Genomic DNA, 15,863 nt, shown 5'->3' on the forward strand with positions numbered 1-15,863 from the left:
TAAAACAGGAAGGTATCCAATGGTTACACAATGGGTACAAGGTAGTCAGGGTATCATTCACTCATTATGTGCATGTTTGACTGCTTGAGCATGAAGAAAAAAAAGAGGAGAAGGTATTGATCTTGTGCATTCATGATCCAAAAATGTTCATGCCATGAACCAATTCAAAAATGTTCATGTCGTGAACTGGTTCACAAAGGTTCACGTTATCGTCAACCAATTCAAAAATTTTCACGTCACCGTGAACCAATTCAAAAAGGTTCATGTCGTGAACTGGTTCACAAAGGTTCACGCTACCGTGAACCAATTCAAAAACGTTCACGTCGTGAACTAGTTCACACAAAGGTTCATGCCATGAAACGGTCATTTCTCTCACGGGCCAATCAAACAATGCCACATGGTTTTCTTCATTAAGTCAGACGCCCTATCCAACGGCTACGTTATAAAATTAAATTTCTTTCCTTTTTCGTCATTTTGCATTGTGTGACCTTTGCTTTTCGATTGCGCTTCCATTGTGCTGATTGTTGTACACCTTCCACCTCGGATTTTGGACTATAATCGACTATCTTCTATTGAGGCGGGAGCTTGATCCATTCCCTTTTTATTTTATTTTTCCTTTTTATTTTTTGATCTTCATGATTGATCAATATCTTCTCGGCAATGCTTATGGTACATAAATTACCGAATCATAAATATTCTAAGATTTCCTCACGGTATCCTCACATGCATTAAGCACAATTGGCACCTTAATAACAAAAGAAAAAAAATAGAAAACTAATAACATAACAAACGGCACCTTCACTAAAGTTTCACGATATTATAACCTTGAAGTTTCACGGAACCTTAGGTTCGTAAAACTGTAGTTTCACGGAACCTCACTGGTTCATGAAACCTAACTATTTTACGAAACCTCACTGGTTCACAAAACCTGATTGTTTCACGAAACCTCACTGTTTCACGAAACCTAAATGTTTCACGGAACCTCACTGGTTCACGGAACCTCACTGTTTCACGGAACCTCACCGGTTCACGAAACCTAACTGTTTCATGGAACCTCACCGTTTCACGAAACCTCACTGTTTCACAGAACCTCACTATTTCACAGAACCTCACCGGTTCACGAAACCTAACTTCACGAAACCACTCAAACCCTGCACCTTCACGCCACAACTTTCACCTGTCTATTAACACAGCTTTCACCTATCTATTAACACACCCTGTGATTGCTCCTACACTAATACACTTCTCATTTCAACTAACCAGTTACCCACCATTAACCCACAAAAAAAAAGAGGGAAAAAAAAAAGAAAAAAGAATAAGAAAAAAGAAGAAGAGGAAATGGTATCAACCCCACCAGTCTGATGTCCTGTTCATGTACAGATGTCGACCTCGGAGTCGGAAGCTATCGAGACCCTAGCTGCCACTCAAGCCAGCACCACTAAATCCCCAACAAGTCAGAAAAAGAAGCCAGTGCGGGTCCAGAAGTTAAATTTTTTGGGCCGGGGGGGCTATCATCAGCAAAGAAGCCCTCACGGCCCATGGAAAGGTAGCTCTACAAAAACCCCAAGTTAGCTGACCTACTGGAAATAAGGAGTGTCACCTTCATGATCAGCTATACTGCTTTTGCAAGTGGAGGAAGGCACATCCTATACACACAAGAGGGGGCTATGCCACCATTATCACCGATGAGGTGCAACCCAAATTGGAAGATTTTGGAATACAACCAGCCTGGCAGAAGGAGTACTTGACAATTCCGAAGTACAGCCAGGTCTATATGTGTACGCCACCAACACAGTGGATTAACCCATTATACATGCCAGTTAAGAGAAGATGGACACCGCTGGAGTTTCAAGAAGCCAAAAGGCGCGACTCCCATGTTTGCTACAACTTTCCAATCTTCATTCCAGTGACATTTGTAGACATACGAGAGCAAAGAAAGCAAATGCTTACATGGATACAAGCATGGCGAAGAATTCCAGACCCAGCAATTGTGGCAGCGTCAGATTTTTGAAACTGCTGGTGGTGCTAAATTGATCAACCAAAGGAGCCCTATGATGGCTATGAAGCTAAACAATTGAAGTTTAACATGAATCAAGGGCCATCCCGATAGGGGCATGATGCTCTACTACCACCGTCTAAGATGTCTTCTGGGCTACATGCATGTAACGCTCGAAGACATGGTGGACACAGGATTTTGGCGCTCCCACTCAGCGTTCAGATGCACACTTAGAAAGCTCCAGTCACACGAAGAAATTTCTACCGACATGAGTTCGGTGACCAAGTCTTTAGACCTCGGTAAAACAGGTTCTGCGCGGATAGAACCTACATTAGGAAGACAGGGGGATGTTAATCCCATTTTGGATTAACAAACATGATCCTCCAATTGAGGACATTAATAAGTGTCATTAAACGGCACTATAAAAGTTGTACATTATGAGATATTGGCCACCCAAGGCCTAGTTAAGTAAGTTTTGGGTGCAAGTGTGAATAAGGGCCAAATGTATATAAGGCATTTTCTCATAATAAAAAGATACAATCCCCTTTTGTGCTATAGAGAGCTCTTCCTTATGTCTTCAAAGAGATTGAGAGAGAGAGCATTCTAGCATTGTTCCTCTTCTATGCTTGTATGATTCATGCATGTGTGGGAGAGTGTGAGAGAGAGAGATTGCCTTAGGCAACGGTGCGAGCGACTCTACGGTGACAACATGGAGGTTTGGAGCTTAACAAGTGAGCTTAGAGGCCTCAAGGACTCAAGTTCGAAGCATTGGTAAATGCCCTACGACAGTTGTGATCTATTGCTCATCTTTTAAGTGAATTTATTGAGTTCCCTCTTGGAGGTGTAGTAGCCCATAACATTTTTTATGTTAATCCCGTTTTGGATTAACAAACATAATTCTCCAATTGAGGACATTAATAAGTGTCATAAAACGGTACTATAAAAGTTATACATTATGAGATATTGGCCACCCAAGGCCTAGTTAAGTAAGTTTTGGGCGCCCAAGTGTGAATAAGGGCCAAATGTATATAAGGCATTTTCTCATAATGAAAAGACACAATCCCCTTTTGTGCTATAGAGAGCTCTTCCTTGTGTCTTGAGAGAGATTGAGAGAGAGAGCATTCTAGCATTGTTCCTCTTCTATGCTTGTATGATTCATGCGTGTGTGGGAGAGTGAGAGAGAGAGATTGCCTTATGCGACGGTGCGAGCGACTCTACGGTGACATCGTGGAGGTGGAGCTTGGAGGTTTAGAGCTTAACAAGTGAGCTTGGAGGCCTCGAGAGGGACTCAAGTTTGAAGCATTGGTAAGTGCCCTATGACAATTTTGATCTATTGCTCATCCTTTAGGTGAATTCATTGAGTTCCCTCTTGGAGGTGTGGTAGCCCATAACATTTATGTGTGTACTTCATTATGAGTGTAGTCGTGGTACTTTGGTTGAGTGCGTCTATCCACTCTATTTTGCAAGCATAAAGATCTTCGTCATCTTTTGTGTTTTTAAGCTCCTTGAGCTTGGATTTTGATCTCACTATTGGCTTTTCTTTTTCCTTATTTAACCTTCTTCTCACTAATCTACAGCCATCATGTTCCTAGCCTTTGATGAATGATTGGTATCCTAATCATGTACTAGTCATTCCTATGTTGCATGTAAGGATGGCCAAGGATCACGTTGTAAGATCTTAGTCTTTCAAAGCTCATAACCACAAAGGTGTGGTTAAAGCTTACTCCCACTGTTTTGATCTTGATGTCCATTAAAGTTGCCTTGGAAGTCTTAAGGTATTGCCGTCTATAAATGTTACTAACAAGCTATGTCATCTACAATTCCTAGCAGTTTTCTTAGTGTTGATATGCTAACACCAGTGCCACCATCGAGAATTGTGGTTGCTTGTTTGCCCTTATACACTTTAGTGTTGATACGTTGACACTAGCACCACCATCTACAATTGGTCACTTATTTGCCCTTATACACTATTGCATAATATTGTGTTCATCTCCTCAAAGCAATGCCCTAACTTGTTCATTGGAACCTTAGCAGAACCAAGATTTACCTTTAGCTTAAATGGTGCATTAGATCTTAATATATCACATGGGCCGATTTCAGTACGTGAGATGCAACACATCTTTCATCGTAGATTCACTCATTGAAAGAATCACATGTTTGATAATTAGGGGGTATTTTCGCTTGATTTTTGGCATCTATAAGATTTTAAAAAAAACCCCATTCCACTTTGGCTTATAGTTTTCTCTTCATCCAATATTTTAGGTCTTCTCATTGATGTGTATTACCTTACAATAGAGATCATTCAATGCTGACTTATGAAGATAGGAAAGATGTTAGTCTTACAACACCTTGGGGTGTACGGAATTCTAATAGGCTCTTTATTTGGTGGTAATTTCTTTATGTGCTGATAGGCCTAAAAATTCATTAAAAAATCATCCCCCATATGCAAAAAGACTTTTTTTTTCATTTCATTAACCATAGCCTCTTGAAAAGTGTTGGGAGGCTCCATTGGCATCCCATTTGGTGCACTTGCCACTTCCCTTTCAAAATTTAGAGTCTAATGAACAATCTCTTGCATAAGCTCTAGAGCTTGCATGAGCCAGCTCATATTTGGCCACCTATGCAAGCACTAGTTCCGTATCTTCTTGAACTTGTTTGACTAGTTAATGGGCTTGCCTAATGGGCTCCTTTTTTCATTAAAGGATTTGGGCAATAATTTAATTCTTTAGGAGCTTTATTGCTTCATCATGCATCTTACCTAGAAGCCAAGAGTGCTCTAACCTCTCCTTCATAAGTAATGGATGCCTTATCTAAGTCATCTGAACCACTTTGGATGGTCAGTATGCCTTTTCCCTTTCCACTAGTTTTAGCAACGTGTTGCTTTTCACTTTTAACCAATCTTAGTTTTGGAATTTAAAGAGCAAAATGCTATGTAGAACTTGGAATCAGCATAGCATGGTCTTGATTAGGTGTTATTCAGAATTACTTTACAATAGGATTTTAAGCCCTTATGCACATAGGCTTATGCATAAGCCCTTATGCCTAAGTCTATTGCATAAACTCTAAAACCATAAGGGTTTATGCATAAGGGCTTATCCATAAGCCTATGCATAAGGGCTTATGCATAAGCCCTTGTGCATAAGCCTTATGCATAGGCTTATGGATAAGCCCTTATGCATTAGCCCTTATACATAAACCCTTATGGTTTAGAGTTTATGCAATAGACTTAGGGTTTAGACTATGCAATAGGTTTATGCATAATTCCTTTTGCATAAGCCTTATGCATAGGCTTATGGATAGGCTTATGGATAAGCCCTTATGCATAAGCCCTTGTGCATAGGCTTATGGATAAGCCCTTATGCATAAGCCCTTGTGCATAAGCCTTATGCATAGGCTTATGGATAAGCCCTTATGCATTAGCCCTTATACATAAACCCTTATGGTTTAGAGTTTATGCAATAGACTTAGGGTTTAGACTATGCAATAGGTTTATGCATAATTCCTTTTGCATAGCCTTTATGCAATAGACTTATGGTTTAGAGTTTATGCAATAGGTTTATGCATAATTCCTTTTGCATAGCCTTTATGCACATAGGCTTATGCGTGAGCCCTTATGCAATAGGCTTATACATAAGCCTTATGCATAGGCTTATGAATAAGCCCTTATGGTTTAGGCTTTATGCCAATAGGCTTAGGATTTAGACTTATACAATAGGCTTATGCATAAGCCCTTATGGATTCGGCTTATGCATAGGCTTATGCAATAGAATTATGCATAAGCCCTTATGCAATAGGCTTATGCATAAGCCTTATACATAGGCTTATGGATAAGCCCTTATGCATAGGCTTAGGGTTTAGGGTTTATGCATAAGCCCTTATGCAATAGGCTTATGCATAAGCCTTATACATAGGCTTATGGGGATAAGCCCTTATGCATAGGCTTAGGGTTTAGGGTTTATGCAATAGGCTTATGCAACTAATTGCTTTTTCTCATGTTATGTTTTGTAGGTCTTGCATGGTTGTCCTCTCCTTTGGCTTGACATTGTCGAGGTAAGCTCTCTTATTCATGCAACCTCATGTTTTTTGCAACCTTATGCCGAGTTTAGGGTTTAGGCTTATGCATAGAGATATGGGACATTATTGTAGGCCGTGTAGAATGCTATTTAAGTCAAGTTAGGAGTTGTTATCTCGTGTGAGTAGGTGGTTATAGTGGGGAGGGGGAGTCCTCAATCTTTTCACTATCCTTCTCTTGTAAAATAGAAATTGCCTAGTGGGGAGCGTATGGAAAGTCCTCATAAGCTATTATCCAAAAGGACCACTATCTACTTTGCTTGTCTAAGCAGTATTGTAGAAGGTCTCAATAATGTTCTAATATCACATGTTGCCTTTTTTGTTTAAGCTTTAATGCTTTTGATTCATAGAGCTTCAATAATAGCTAATATTCTTTAATTTGTTTGTGTAGACCATGGACTGTACACCCGACAACACACCTGCATATAGCCCCAATCTCTTTGCCTTGCCTACACCACAAGCAATGTCTCCATAGCAATTTTACCATGTCATGTCGTAGATGAGCCATGAGAAAAGGGCTACGGCGCAAACCTACTTTGGGGGAGGTGCTAGCACTTCTGCACGGCCATCACAGCCCCACCACTACACATGCCACGTGCTCGAACACTCCATGGCACGTCACACAAACCCCACCCGTGGCTTGCACGACGACTTCTAATCATCGTAGGCGAGATCGTGCGATGGGTTTAGCTGGCAGCTAAGGCCTTTTCCACCCATTGCCAGTTCTGAGGGGACACCACACTCGTGCTCATCCCGTCGCTTTGACACAAATCCCTCTACCCCCTATCTTGCTCATTCTTGCTATCAGTAATGGATGGAAATGTGGTCTTAGATGATGCTGGCAATGAGCTGAAGTCTTGAATCCACGAGTTATGCCATGTAGCATTTGCTCACCTGCATTATTACATGGCATAAACTTGATAAGGCCAAGAAGGAACGAGTCGTGAATCAAATCAAAAGTGAGTTTATGCCAACACCAGGTAGTGAAGATCACATGATGAACGTGATGAAGCACTGGCGCAACGACATCACACGTAAGGTAAAGTCAAGGGGATAAAAGCCTTGGAATTGTTGAAATATACAAGTGAATATAGGGTGTGTGCGGGAACAAGCCCTTGGTTAGAGGCTGTAAAAGAGAATCTATAAATGTGAGAGAACCTGTGAAAAGGTGAGAAGAATCTACTGGGAGAGAATAAAGGGTAGCATGAGAAGATTTAGGAAGTGTGGAGATATTCTGGGAAAAGTGAAGAGGTGGAGAGAATCAAGCAAAAGAGGTGGAGTGAATCAAGGAGAAATCAGTGGGATTAGATGCTTGGATGTAAACACTATAAATTGAGGCATTGGCCTAATGAGAATTTGCTGGTTTTTGATTATCCATGCCTACATTAAGCTATTTGTTAATTACTCACTAATCACATCTTATCTTCTAATCCCTTTGTTAATGATGTTGATTCTAGTATTTGATCCACCATAGCTCATCACATTTATGTAATTTCAACATGGTATCAAAGCCAAGCCTAGAATTCATCAAGTATATGAGCCCATTATCTAGTTAATTAGGATTAGTAGATAATTAGAAAATAATCAAAATTTTAGTTATTTTTCAACTAGCCTCTGTACCCCCAGCTAGCGGAGGAGCTCTAGCTCCTTGCACACATCAAATTAGACCCATTGCTTCTAGCCATAGATAGCCAACACCCTTGTGCTCTAGCTAGTCAAATCAGAAGCACAAACCGCCGCCGGACGCAGGAGAAATCGCGATTTTAGCAGGTGCCTTTTTTTGGAGGAAATCTGCATTTTCTACTTCATGAAATCAAATTGCTCTAATTCCTCATAGCTCCATGGGTTTTCAAGCATGCTCTAGAAGCTGGTGAAGTCAGAATTCAATTTGATCAAGTCTACAGTGAGATCCAAGCTCTTCATCAAATCTGCAGGTGACTTTGGTAAAACAGAGATTAAGCATTCAATGTTTGGTCAAATCTTATGTTTCTTGGCTTAATCCTCTACTAGACTCATTGCTATTGATGGCCTTGAAAGCATTTGAGCTCATTTGAAGTCTAAGGCCCCAGATTTGGACTCCCCGCATACTCTGTTTTCAGCACACAAAATAGAGGATTAATTTGCTAATCAATGATTAATCAGTACTAATCACTGTATTTTGATGCAATTGAGGGTTCAAATTAACCATTAGGTATCTGATACAGATCCCTATAACTTCAAATTGCAATTCAGAGTTGGTTTGATACTCTAACCATTCCGTACAAATTGGTTACCCTTGATTTAATGTAATTTCTGGTAAAATTATGCTGATAAATTTGTGATAATCATCATTTTGCATTCAACCCTTGGTTAATGCCTGTAAATCTCACTCAAATTCAAGATTATTCACAGCCAGAGTTGCATTTGGAATGTGCATAAGAATGAATGCTATATGCATTATGTATTGGGCACATTACATTAGTGTAAAAATGGGATCAGACACTGCCCTTGTCCAGAATAAGGCAAGAGGTAAGACCTCCCGCATAAATTTGGGTTTGCATTGCATAATGACACAAGATAAACATCAAAAGCCCAAAAGAACTGTCAACAAAACATTGAAACATGTTGCTCACATGGAGCAAGAAGACCTCACACGGACAAGCTCATGGCCCCAGCCATGAAAGAAGAAGAACATCTCTTTCCAAGAAGAAGATCCACACCAAGAAGATCTAGAGGAAGCATTGAAGGAAGAGATGGACGCCTGAAGAGAAGCTGCCACACGACAAGAAGACTGAAGACAAGAGAAGATGTGAGGCTCCAAAGAGTGAGGAGCCATGTGAAAATCTCTGAGAGAGAGAGAGAGAGAGAGAGAAACCCCACAACCCAATGTAACCTGCTCCAACAAAGTAAAACCATCTCTGAGCCACCGATGATGTAGGCCACGTGGTAGATGTATGTGTGAGCACTTTAGTCAAGGTCACGGGCACTTGTAGTAGCCTTGGACACATAGAGAGAGAGAGTGTCAAGGACTATGAGTTTAGGGACTTGAGGCACTGGTCGCGGGCTATCAAGTAAGAGAGAAACTTGGTATAGGGTCCAGGTGTGCTAGGAGTATTCACTTGAGGGGAGGTGTTGAAATATACAAGTGAATAGGGTGTGTGCGGGAACAAGCCCTTGGTTAGAGGCTGTAAAAGAGAATCTGTAAATGTGAGAGAACCTGTGAAAAGGTGAGAAGAATCTATTGGTAGAGAATAAAGGGTAGCATGAGAAGATTTAGGAAGTGTGGAGATATTTTGGGGAAAGTGGAGAGATGGAGAGAATCAAGCAACAGAGGTGGAGTGAATCATGGAGAAATCAGTGGGATTAGATGCTTGGATGTAAACACTATAAATTGAGGCATTGGCCTAATGAGAATTTGCTGGTTTTTTATTATCCATGCCTACATTAAGCTATTTGTTAATTACTCACTAATCACATCTTAATTATCATCTAATCACTTTGTTAATGATGTTGATTCTAGTATTTGATCCACCATAGCTCATCACATTGCTGTAATTTCAACATGAATTGCTTACAAGAGATTTGGGAAGAGAAGTGTAGAAAGCACCATGCAAATCCCCAAAGGTATAAGCAACAGGAGGAGGCCGCAACGAAGTAAATGGAGAGCATAGGGAGCTCTCATCTTAGAAGCGGTGGCTGGGATGCTTTCCACACCTACTTTGTAAGTGTTAATACATATATCACACTTTTTTGGAATGATGGGCATTTTATTTTTTTAAATAAGTACTCATGCTTCATGCTTCTAGCTGTGCGAATGGTCGGTTGTGCTGCTGCGAGTGATGCGAAGGAAAGGTACACCTTATTGCACGAGACGTATGCTCTCCTCAAGCAACTTGAGCGAGAGGGCCAGAACGTGAATTGGACAGATGTGGTGAATATGGTAAACCTCTACATTTTTCACCCCCATCAATTAGTTTTTTCCTTACTTGTTATTTCTAAGTTTTTGCCCCTTGAATACTCTTTTGCAAGGACCAGTGCCAAACCCAGAGGATAACGCTGATGATTAGGAGCTATGTACAAGAGTCGGGCCTCAGTGGCGTACTTCTTTTTGTCGGCTCTATGCCTCTTTTTGTGTACTTTTTGTCGGCTCCATTATGAGCAATGTAAATTTTGTTACTTAATAGAAATTGCCATTTGATGACTTTTCAGTAGAGAACATGGATGTAATTTGTAAAGAGTGGTATATAGGTACACCCAGCTACTACAAGACTACACCTCGGTGTACCATTATATATATAAAAATTAAACCTGCATTTGTTGATATATCATTAGCCTCAAAACCGGAGTCTAAATAAGCGTCAAAATATTGGTCGAAAAATATGTTTGCTTTCGATGGTTATTTCGACGTTTACATCGACAAACATTTTAACATTTATATCGACGGATTTATCGACGCTTTTGGGGATTTTGTATATGTTCAAAACCATTGGAAAAAACGTTGAAAATCAACCCACCTGTAATAGCGGGTCTTATGGGAGTGAAGCCCTTGTGGTTTTCTTCTTCCAAATGACCAAGTTCACCTAGTTATTACATGCACATTCCCCCACTTAGGAAATAATAGGACTCAATCAGGATTAGCCGAATTGTTAATCACATTCCTTCTTTGTAGGTGGATTAGGCACTCTAATTATTCTTCTCCAATTAGTGGCTTCTTTCAGGATTAGCTGAATTGTTAATCACACTTCTTCTTTGTAGGTGGATTAGGCACTCTAATTATTCTTCTCCAATTAGTGGTTTATTTGATTTCACAATCTAAACCTCCGCCCAATTTCTAACCAAATTGTCCCCTCGCCCAAAATGGTTGATTTACATTAAAAACGAAGTAAAATTTCACATAATCCATCAATTCCTTGTGTAATTTGCAAAAATTGATCATTCTAATGATTAAAATTGGATTACAACAACCTAAATACCCATTAACATCACTCCAATTGATGCACAATGCAAGATTAAGCTTTTTTGTGGGGGAATTTTAAATTCTTGCTTCTTAATAAAAATCTAGTAGTTTAAGACTAATTGGCAAAAATCAAGATATTTTCTCATGTTTTTAGTGATTATTAAATGGGTTAGGGTACCTTAATTACATGCTAAGACTCTAATCTTTGCAATGCATTAAAAAACATAAAAAACTTTTCAACTTTCTTAGCCTATGGAAACCTTCTTTATACAAAAAATAATACAAACTTCTGCCTCAATGCATCAATTTCTTTGTGATTTTCTTCATGCAAATCCTACTCCAATGCACTCTAATTGCTTTAATACTTATAGAATGCAATGAAAGCAATTAAAATCCCAAATCTTCAACAAATTAAATCCTTTTTTCTCTCTTTCCCTCTTTTTCTCCAAGTGGATTAAGCCACTTACATTGATTTTTTGGGCATAATCACCAATGGGGTGTAGAGAGCCACTCCTTGAGCTGCTTCTTCCATTGTGAAGTAGACTTTGGAATGCCCTCCTTACACTCTCTTCTCCTCTCACACTTACTCTCACACAAGATGAATGTATTAGCATGAGGGTTTAGTGAAGCAAGAGATAACACAAGAGCTCAAAGTTCACCAATGGTGGGAACTCTTCATTATTATGAGCCAAAAAATCACTTATATACCATGTTGTGTGACCACACTTCATAAAAGTGTGTCCACTCTAGAGTGCTCTACCTTCTTGAGACAAGCATCATGTGATGCACCACTCTAGGTTATCTTCTACTTGAACATGAAGCACATATATGGGATGCCTTATAGTTTTGACATCGCTTGAATGGATGTAAATTTTACAATGTATGCCATAAGGTGCCTGACCCATAGGTTGAAGAAAATAGGGCTAAAATAGAAGCACAAGTGAGAACCACTGCTATAATAGAATGTAGGGAATGGTTGAGAGTGGATTATGTGGATCATGTTAACCACTTTGGTTAGCATTGTCCAACTAAACCTAGAAGAATAACGTAAAGGGAAGGATCCATTCTCAATTACTTTTTCCTATTTAGAGCCTCTCACTTGATTGAATGTGTGGGACTTCTACCATCTTCAAACACACCTATTATAAAATCAAATTTGAATCTCATACCTTTGTAATATCTTTACCTCCAAGAATGTATTTTTAGTTGAAAAAAGGCATTTCCTCACTAATTGCAGTACTAGTTTCTAGCCTAATCAAATTTTGTTATCTACTTTAATAATTCAATTTTTAATAAAAGGGAGTAGCCTAGTGTCTAGTCTCATTTTTCAAGAAGGCTTCAAGGCGAGAGAGAGAGAGAGAGAGAGAGAGAGAGAGAGAGAGAGAGAGAGAGAGAGAGAGAGAGAGAGAGAGAGAGAGAGAGAGAGAGAGAGAGAGAGAGGGCTTCTTTGCAAAGGGAGGCAAGGGTCACTATCACATTGTGCTGTGTGATTTTGCACATATGATTCTAAATATTCTCTTCCTTTCAGTTGTTTATAGATTTTAGTTTGGCTACCTCTTGAGTAGGGTGAAGGGCTACTTGGATCTTGTGAAATAATTAATCACGTATCCTCATATTTCACATCATGCGGTTGAGGGACTCATGATTAGCGTTGCCTCTATGTGAGGGAGAGCAAGGGTGAGCATGACCTAGGGATATCATTGTTGAAAATGACATCCTCATTTCTCAGATCAGGTGGCTGAGGGACTCGTGGTTAGCCTGGCCTCTATGTGAGTGAGAGCAACGCAAGGGGTGGTTACCAATGTGGTGAGATCAAGGTTGCTTCCATTTACACTTCCGTAGAGAAAAAGGCATCATGTTGTTTCCTCAATGGGAAAAAAAAACTAATCCTCACATGTGGGGAATAATATTAAACATGGTGGTCACAGTTGCACAAGAAGCTAAACCTATAATCAGCATAACAATGGTCACCAAGCTCACGTGCGCTTTACATGACACTCGACAGCCACTCGAGTGACTCCACGGATACCTGGTTTTGAAATTACTGGAAATTAGCGCTAAAACAAACATTAGTTCTTTATATATATGCATCAATGTCAATACATATCGATGTATATATGTGCCTGCAGTAACTAATGCAAACCGTGCGTGCCAAAACCCTAGCGACAGTCAGTGATTAATGTGGCATCGCCATGGAGATCGAGCAGAAACAGTCGGAGCTTGTGGAACAGTTCGTGACGCTCGCCAAGACGGCGCGGGGCCGAGCAGCAGCGGAGCTCATAGTGCACGCCACTTCGCACCGTTCTCTCTTCGCCTTCGCAGAGATCCTCTCCATGCCCCATGTCCTTGAGGTCAGTACAGCGTCCTCCCTCCTTTAACCCTCTTCTTTCAAAAGCTACAGTTTTCATCTTGTGTTTTCTCTGTTTTCTGTGCTTTATTGTCGAAACCAGATAGTTTTGTACATGTGTAGGTTATTTGTGTTTTTTTTTTGAAGGGGGAAGGGTCTGTTCTCCCCTATAAAACACACCTAGGGCAGCATTTTCGCAGGCCATAGAGCAGCCCTATCCGAGGTGTATCTTAAAGCTCATGCCTATCTCACGTACCCTATCTGAGATGTATCTTAAAGCTCATGCCCATCTCACATATTTGGCTTGCCTAAGTGACGAAAATATATCAATGCACCTTCGTCACATGATCTATGTCACATAGGGCAAACAACATTTGGCTTGGTTAAGTGACAGACATATCTACAAATCTATGCAACATTCTGGCAAGCTTATTATAAAGTGCATGGCCATACATGTCACATCAGACAACATTTGGCTTGCATCATAAAGCAAAAGCCCATTCATATTATGCAGGGCAGACAGTATTTGCCTTGCATGAGTGACGAAGACATATCAACGCACCTATGCTGCACTTGGGCCACTTTAGAGCCACATCTGGCTTGTTAGCGATGAAAGAATGCCATTGGAGCTGCCTTAGGGAAACATCTGGCTCCCAACACATATCTTATGTGGGAGATTTAGCTTTTGTGTGATAAGGCGTGTAAGGCATGCCTATGCTGCCAGGAATGTCTGAACTCAATAACAGTGCTCTGTGATGAAGTTTTGGGAACACAATGCCTTCAACAGTCTCTGTTTTCTCACATATTTGCTTTCATGATGCAATTTATAGCTTTACCTTTGTTGCTTGTTACCAAACAGTGAATTCTTTTTTTTGTACATTCATCGGATTTTGGATCAATTTTTACAGTTGTTTTATTCACTTGTTCTTGGCTCTTTGTCGTGCAACATGTGATGATTGCTTGTGTCAATATGTGTGCTAACGGGGGAGGGTGAAGTAGGCTATGGCTGTGTTAAGCAAAGGAGCTTATTTTTTGTTATATTACTTGGCTTGTGCAGCTTCAGGGAACAGAGCACTCCAATTTTCTTGATTTGTTACGGCTGTTTGCTCATGGCACTTGGGCTGATTATAAGAGTGAGATTCCCCCAAAGTGTCATCAATTTGCTTTATGATCATATTATCTTATCAAGTGTTTTTGGTATGTTAAATAAGATCAACAATTCAAGATGGGATTACATTTTTGTCTCCTATTTATTATGCCAGACAATGCTTCTCAGCTTCCCCGTCTAGGAAGCGAGCAAGAGTTGAAACTGAAGCAGCTAACTGTGCTTACTCTGGCAGAAACAACGAAGGTTTTTGTCTTGAATGCTTTACCCATGCACATTCGAAGTTGGTAAAACTTTGATATAGGCTATACTTGGATGCCCTTTGAAGATGGTATTGATGTTGCTACAGGTTTTACCTTACGATCTCTTGATGAAGCAACTCGACATTTCAAACGTTCGTGAACTTGAAGACATGTTAATCAATGATTGCATGTATGCTGTAAGTTATCTACTGTCATACCAACAATGCAATTACATTTAAAATACCTTGTTAACGGGAGGATGGGTTGAATTCTAATTTTAAAATGCGATCTTTACTCTGCATGTTTCTAGAACTTTCAAAGGCTTAAGCGTAGGGGAAAGAGTGTCAATCTTTGTGTAGCCTAAGCATGCTGCACAACATCTGCTGCCTTCTCTTGTTGTGACGCGAATGATTTTTTTCCCATGGCAGATTGGTTTACTGTGCGTAACATTTAAGAATCAAGGAAGGCACCAATTCAGTGATAGCTCAAGTGGTAAAGGTGTTTGACTAACCAGGGGGTCTTGGATTCAAAACCCCACAAGGTGCTTCCTTGATGGCATCACCTACGGGTGGTAAAAAAAAGATGCCTACGGGCAGTGAAAAATGATAACTACCGGAGGATCTTGGCCTAAGGCTAGTTGATTTTTTTTATAAAAAGAAATCAAGGAAGGCCAACCATATGGTGATGTCAATTTGAGTTTCTGCATGTCAAAAGTAACATGTGGAAGCTTAAAGGAATTGTTAATTGTTATTTTGAAGGAGAACCAGGGTGTTAACCTGAGAGTGAGAAAGAAAGTTCTATTAACATCTATAAAGACCAAAGAGTCTATGAGAGCAAACGTGTTACATTGTGTCCATGAAGTGACAAACTCATGGGAAAAAAACATGTTTAGACAACCAGAGCTGAGAGAAGAAAAAAACATGATTAAACAGCTACAACTGAGAGAAGAAACAACCACCTTCTAAGTGCCTGTGGTACAATGGTACAATGGTACAATGGTACAATGGTACAATGTGGGGATCCAAGTGGGTCCTCGATATCTATGATTGTATAGATGCTCTCCAAATTCATTGCATGTGAAGGGGCACTCTTATATCTGTGGAGGAGACGACGTGCTTGAGGTACAGTATCAAAGGCCTTGTGGAAGTCCATGAAGCAGCAATAGA

At 40.1% G+C, this 15,863-nt stretch overlaps 1 protein-coding gene across 3 annotated transcripts in view; it reads left to right on the top strand.

Annotated features, from left to right (window-relative positions):
• Positions 1–13,072: 13,072 nt before the first annotated feature.
• Positions 13,073–15,863, top strand: part of LOC147636927 (COP9 signalosome complex subunit 7-like) — a 35,976-nt gene continuing 33,185 nt past the window's right edge. For all 3 annotated transcript variants that reach the window (XR_015266301.1, XM_086800511.1, XM_086800512.1), the window contains exons 1-4: positions 13,073–13,354; positions 14,408–14,483; positions 14,613–14,701; positions 14,805–14,894. Coding sequence is in view for 2 of the 3 variants with exons in the window: in XM_086800511.1 (XP_086656637.1) it covers positions 13,196–13,354; positions 14,408–14,483; positions 14,613–14,701; positions 14,805–14,894 (414 nt within the window). In the remaining variant the exon portion in view is untranslated. The remainder of the gene's footprint in view (positions 13,355–14,407; positions 14,484–14,612; positions 14,702–14,804; positions 14,895–15,863) is intronic.

Source organism: Cibotium barometz, chromosome 7 (genome assembly GCF_041138505.1).
Source record: "Cibotium barometz isolate CiBa-2024 chromosome 7, ASM4113850v1, whole genome shotgun sequence".
In the NCBI taxonomy this organism is placed as follows: Eukaryota; Viridiplantae; Streptophyta; class Polypodiopsida; order Cyatheales; family Cibotiaceae; genus Cibotium; species Cibotium barometz.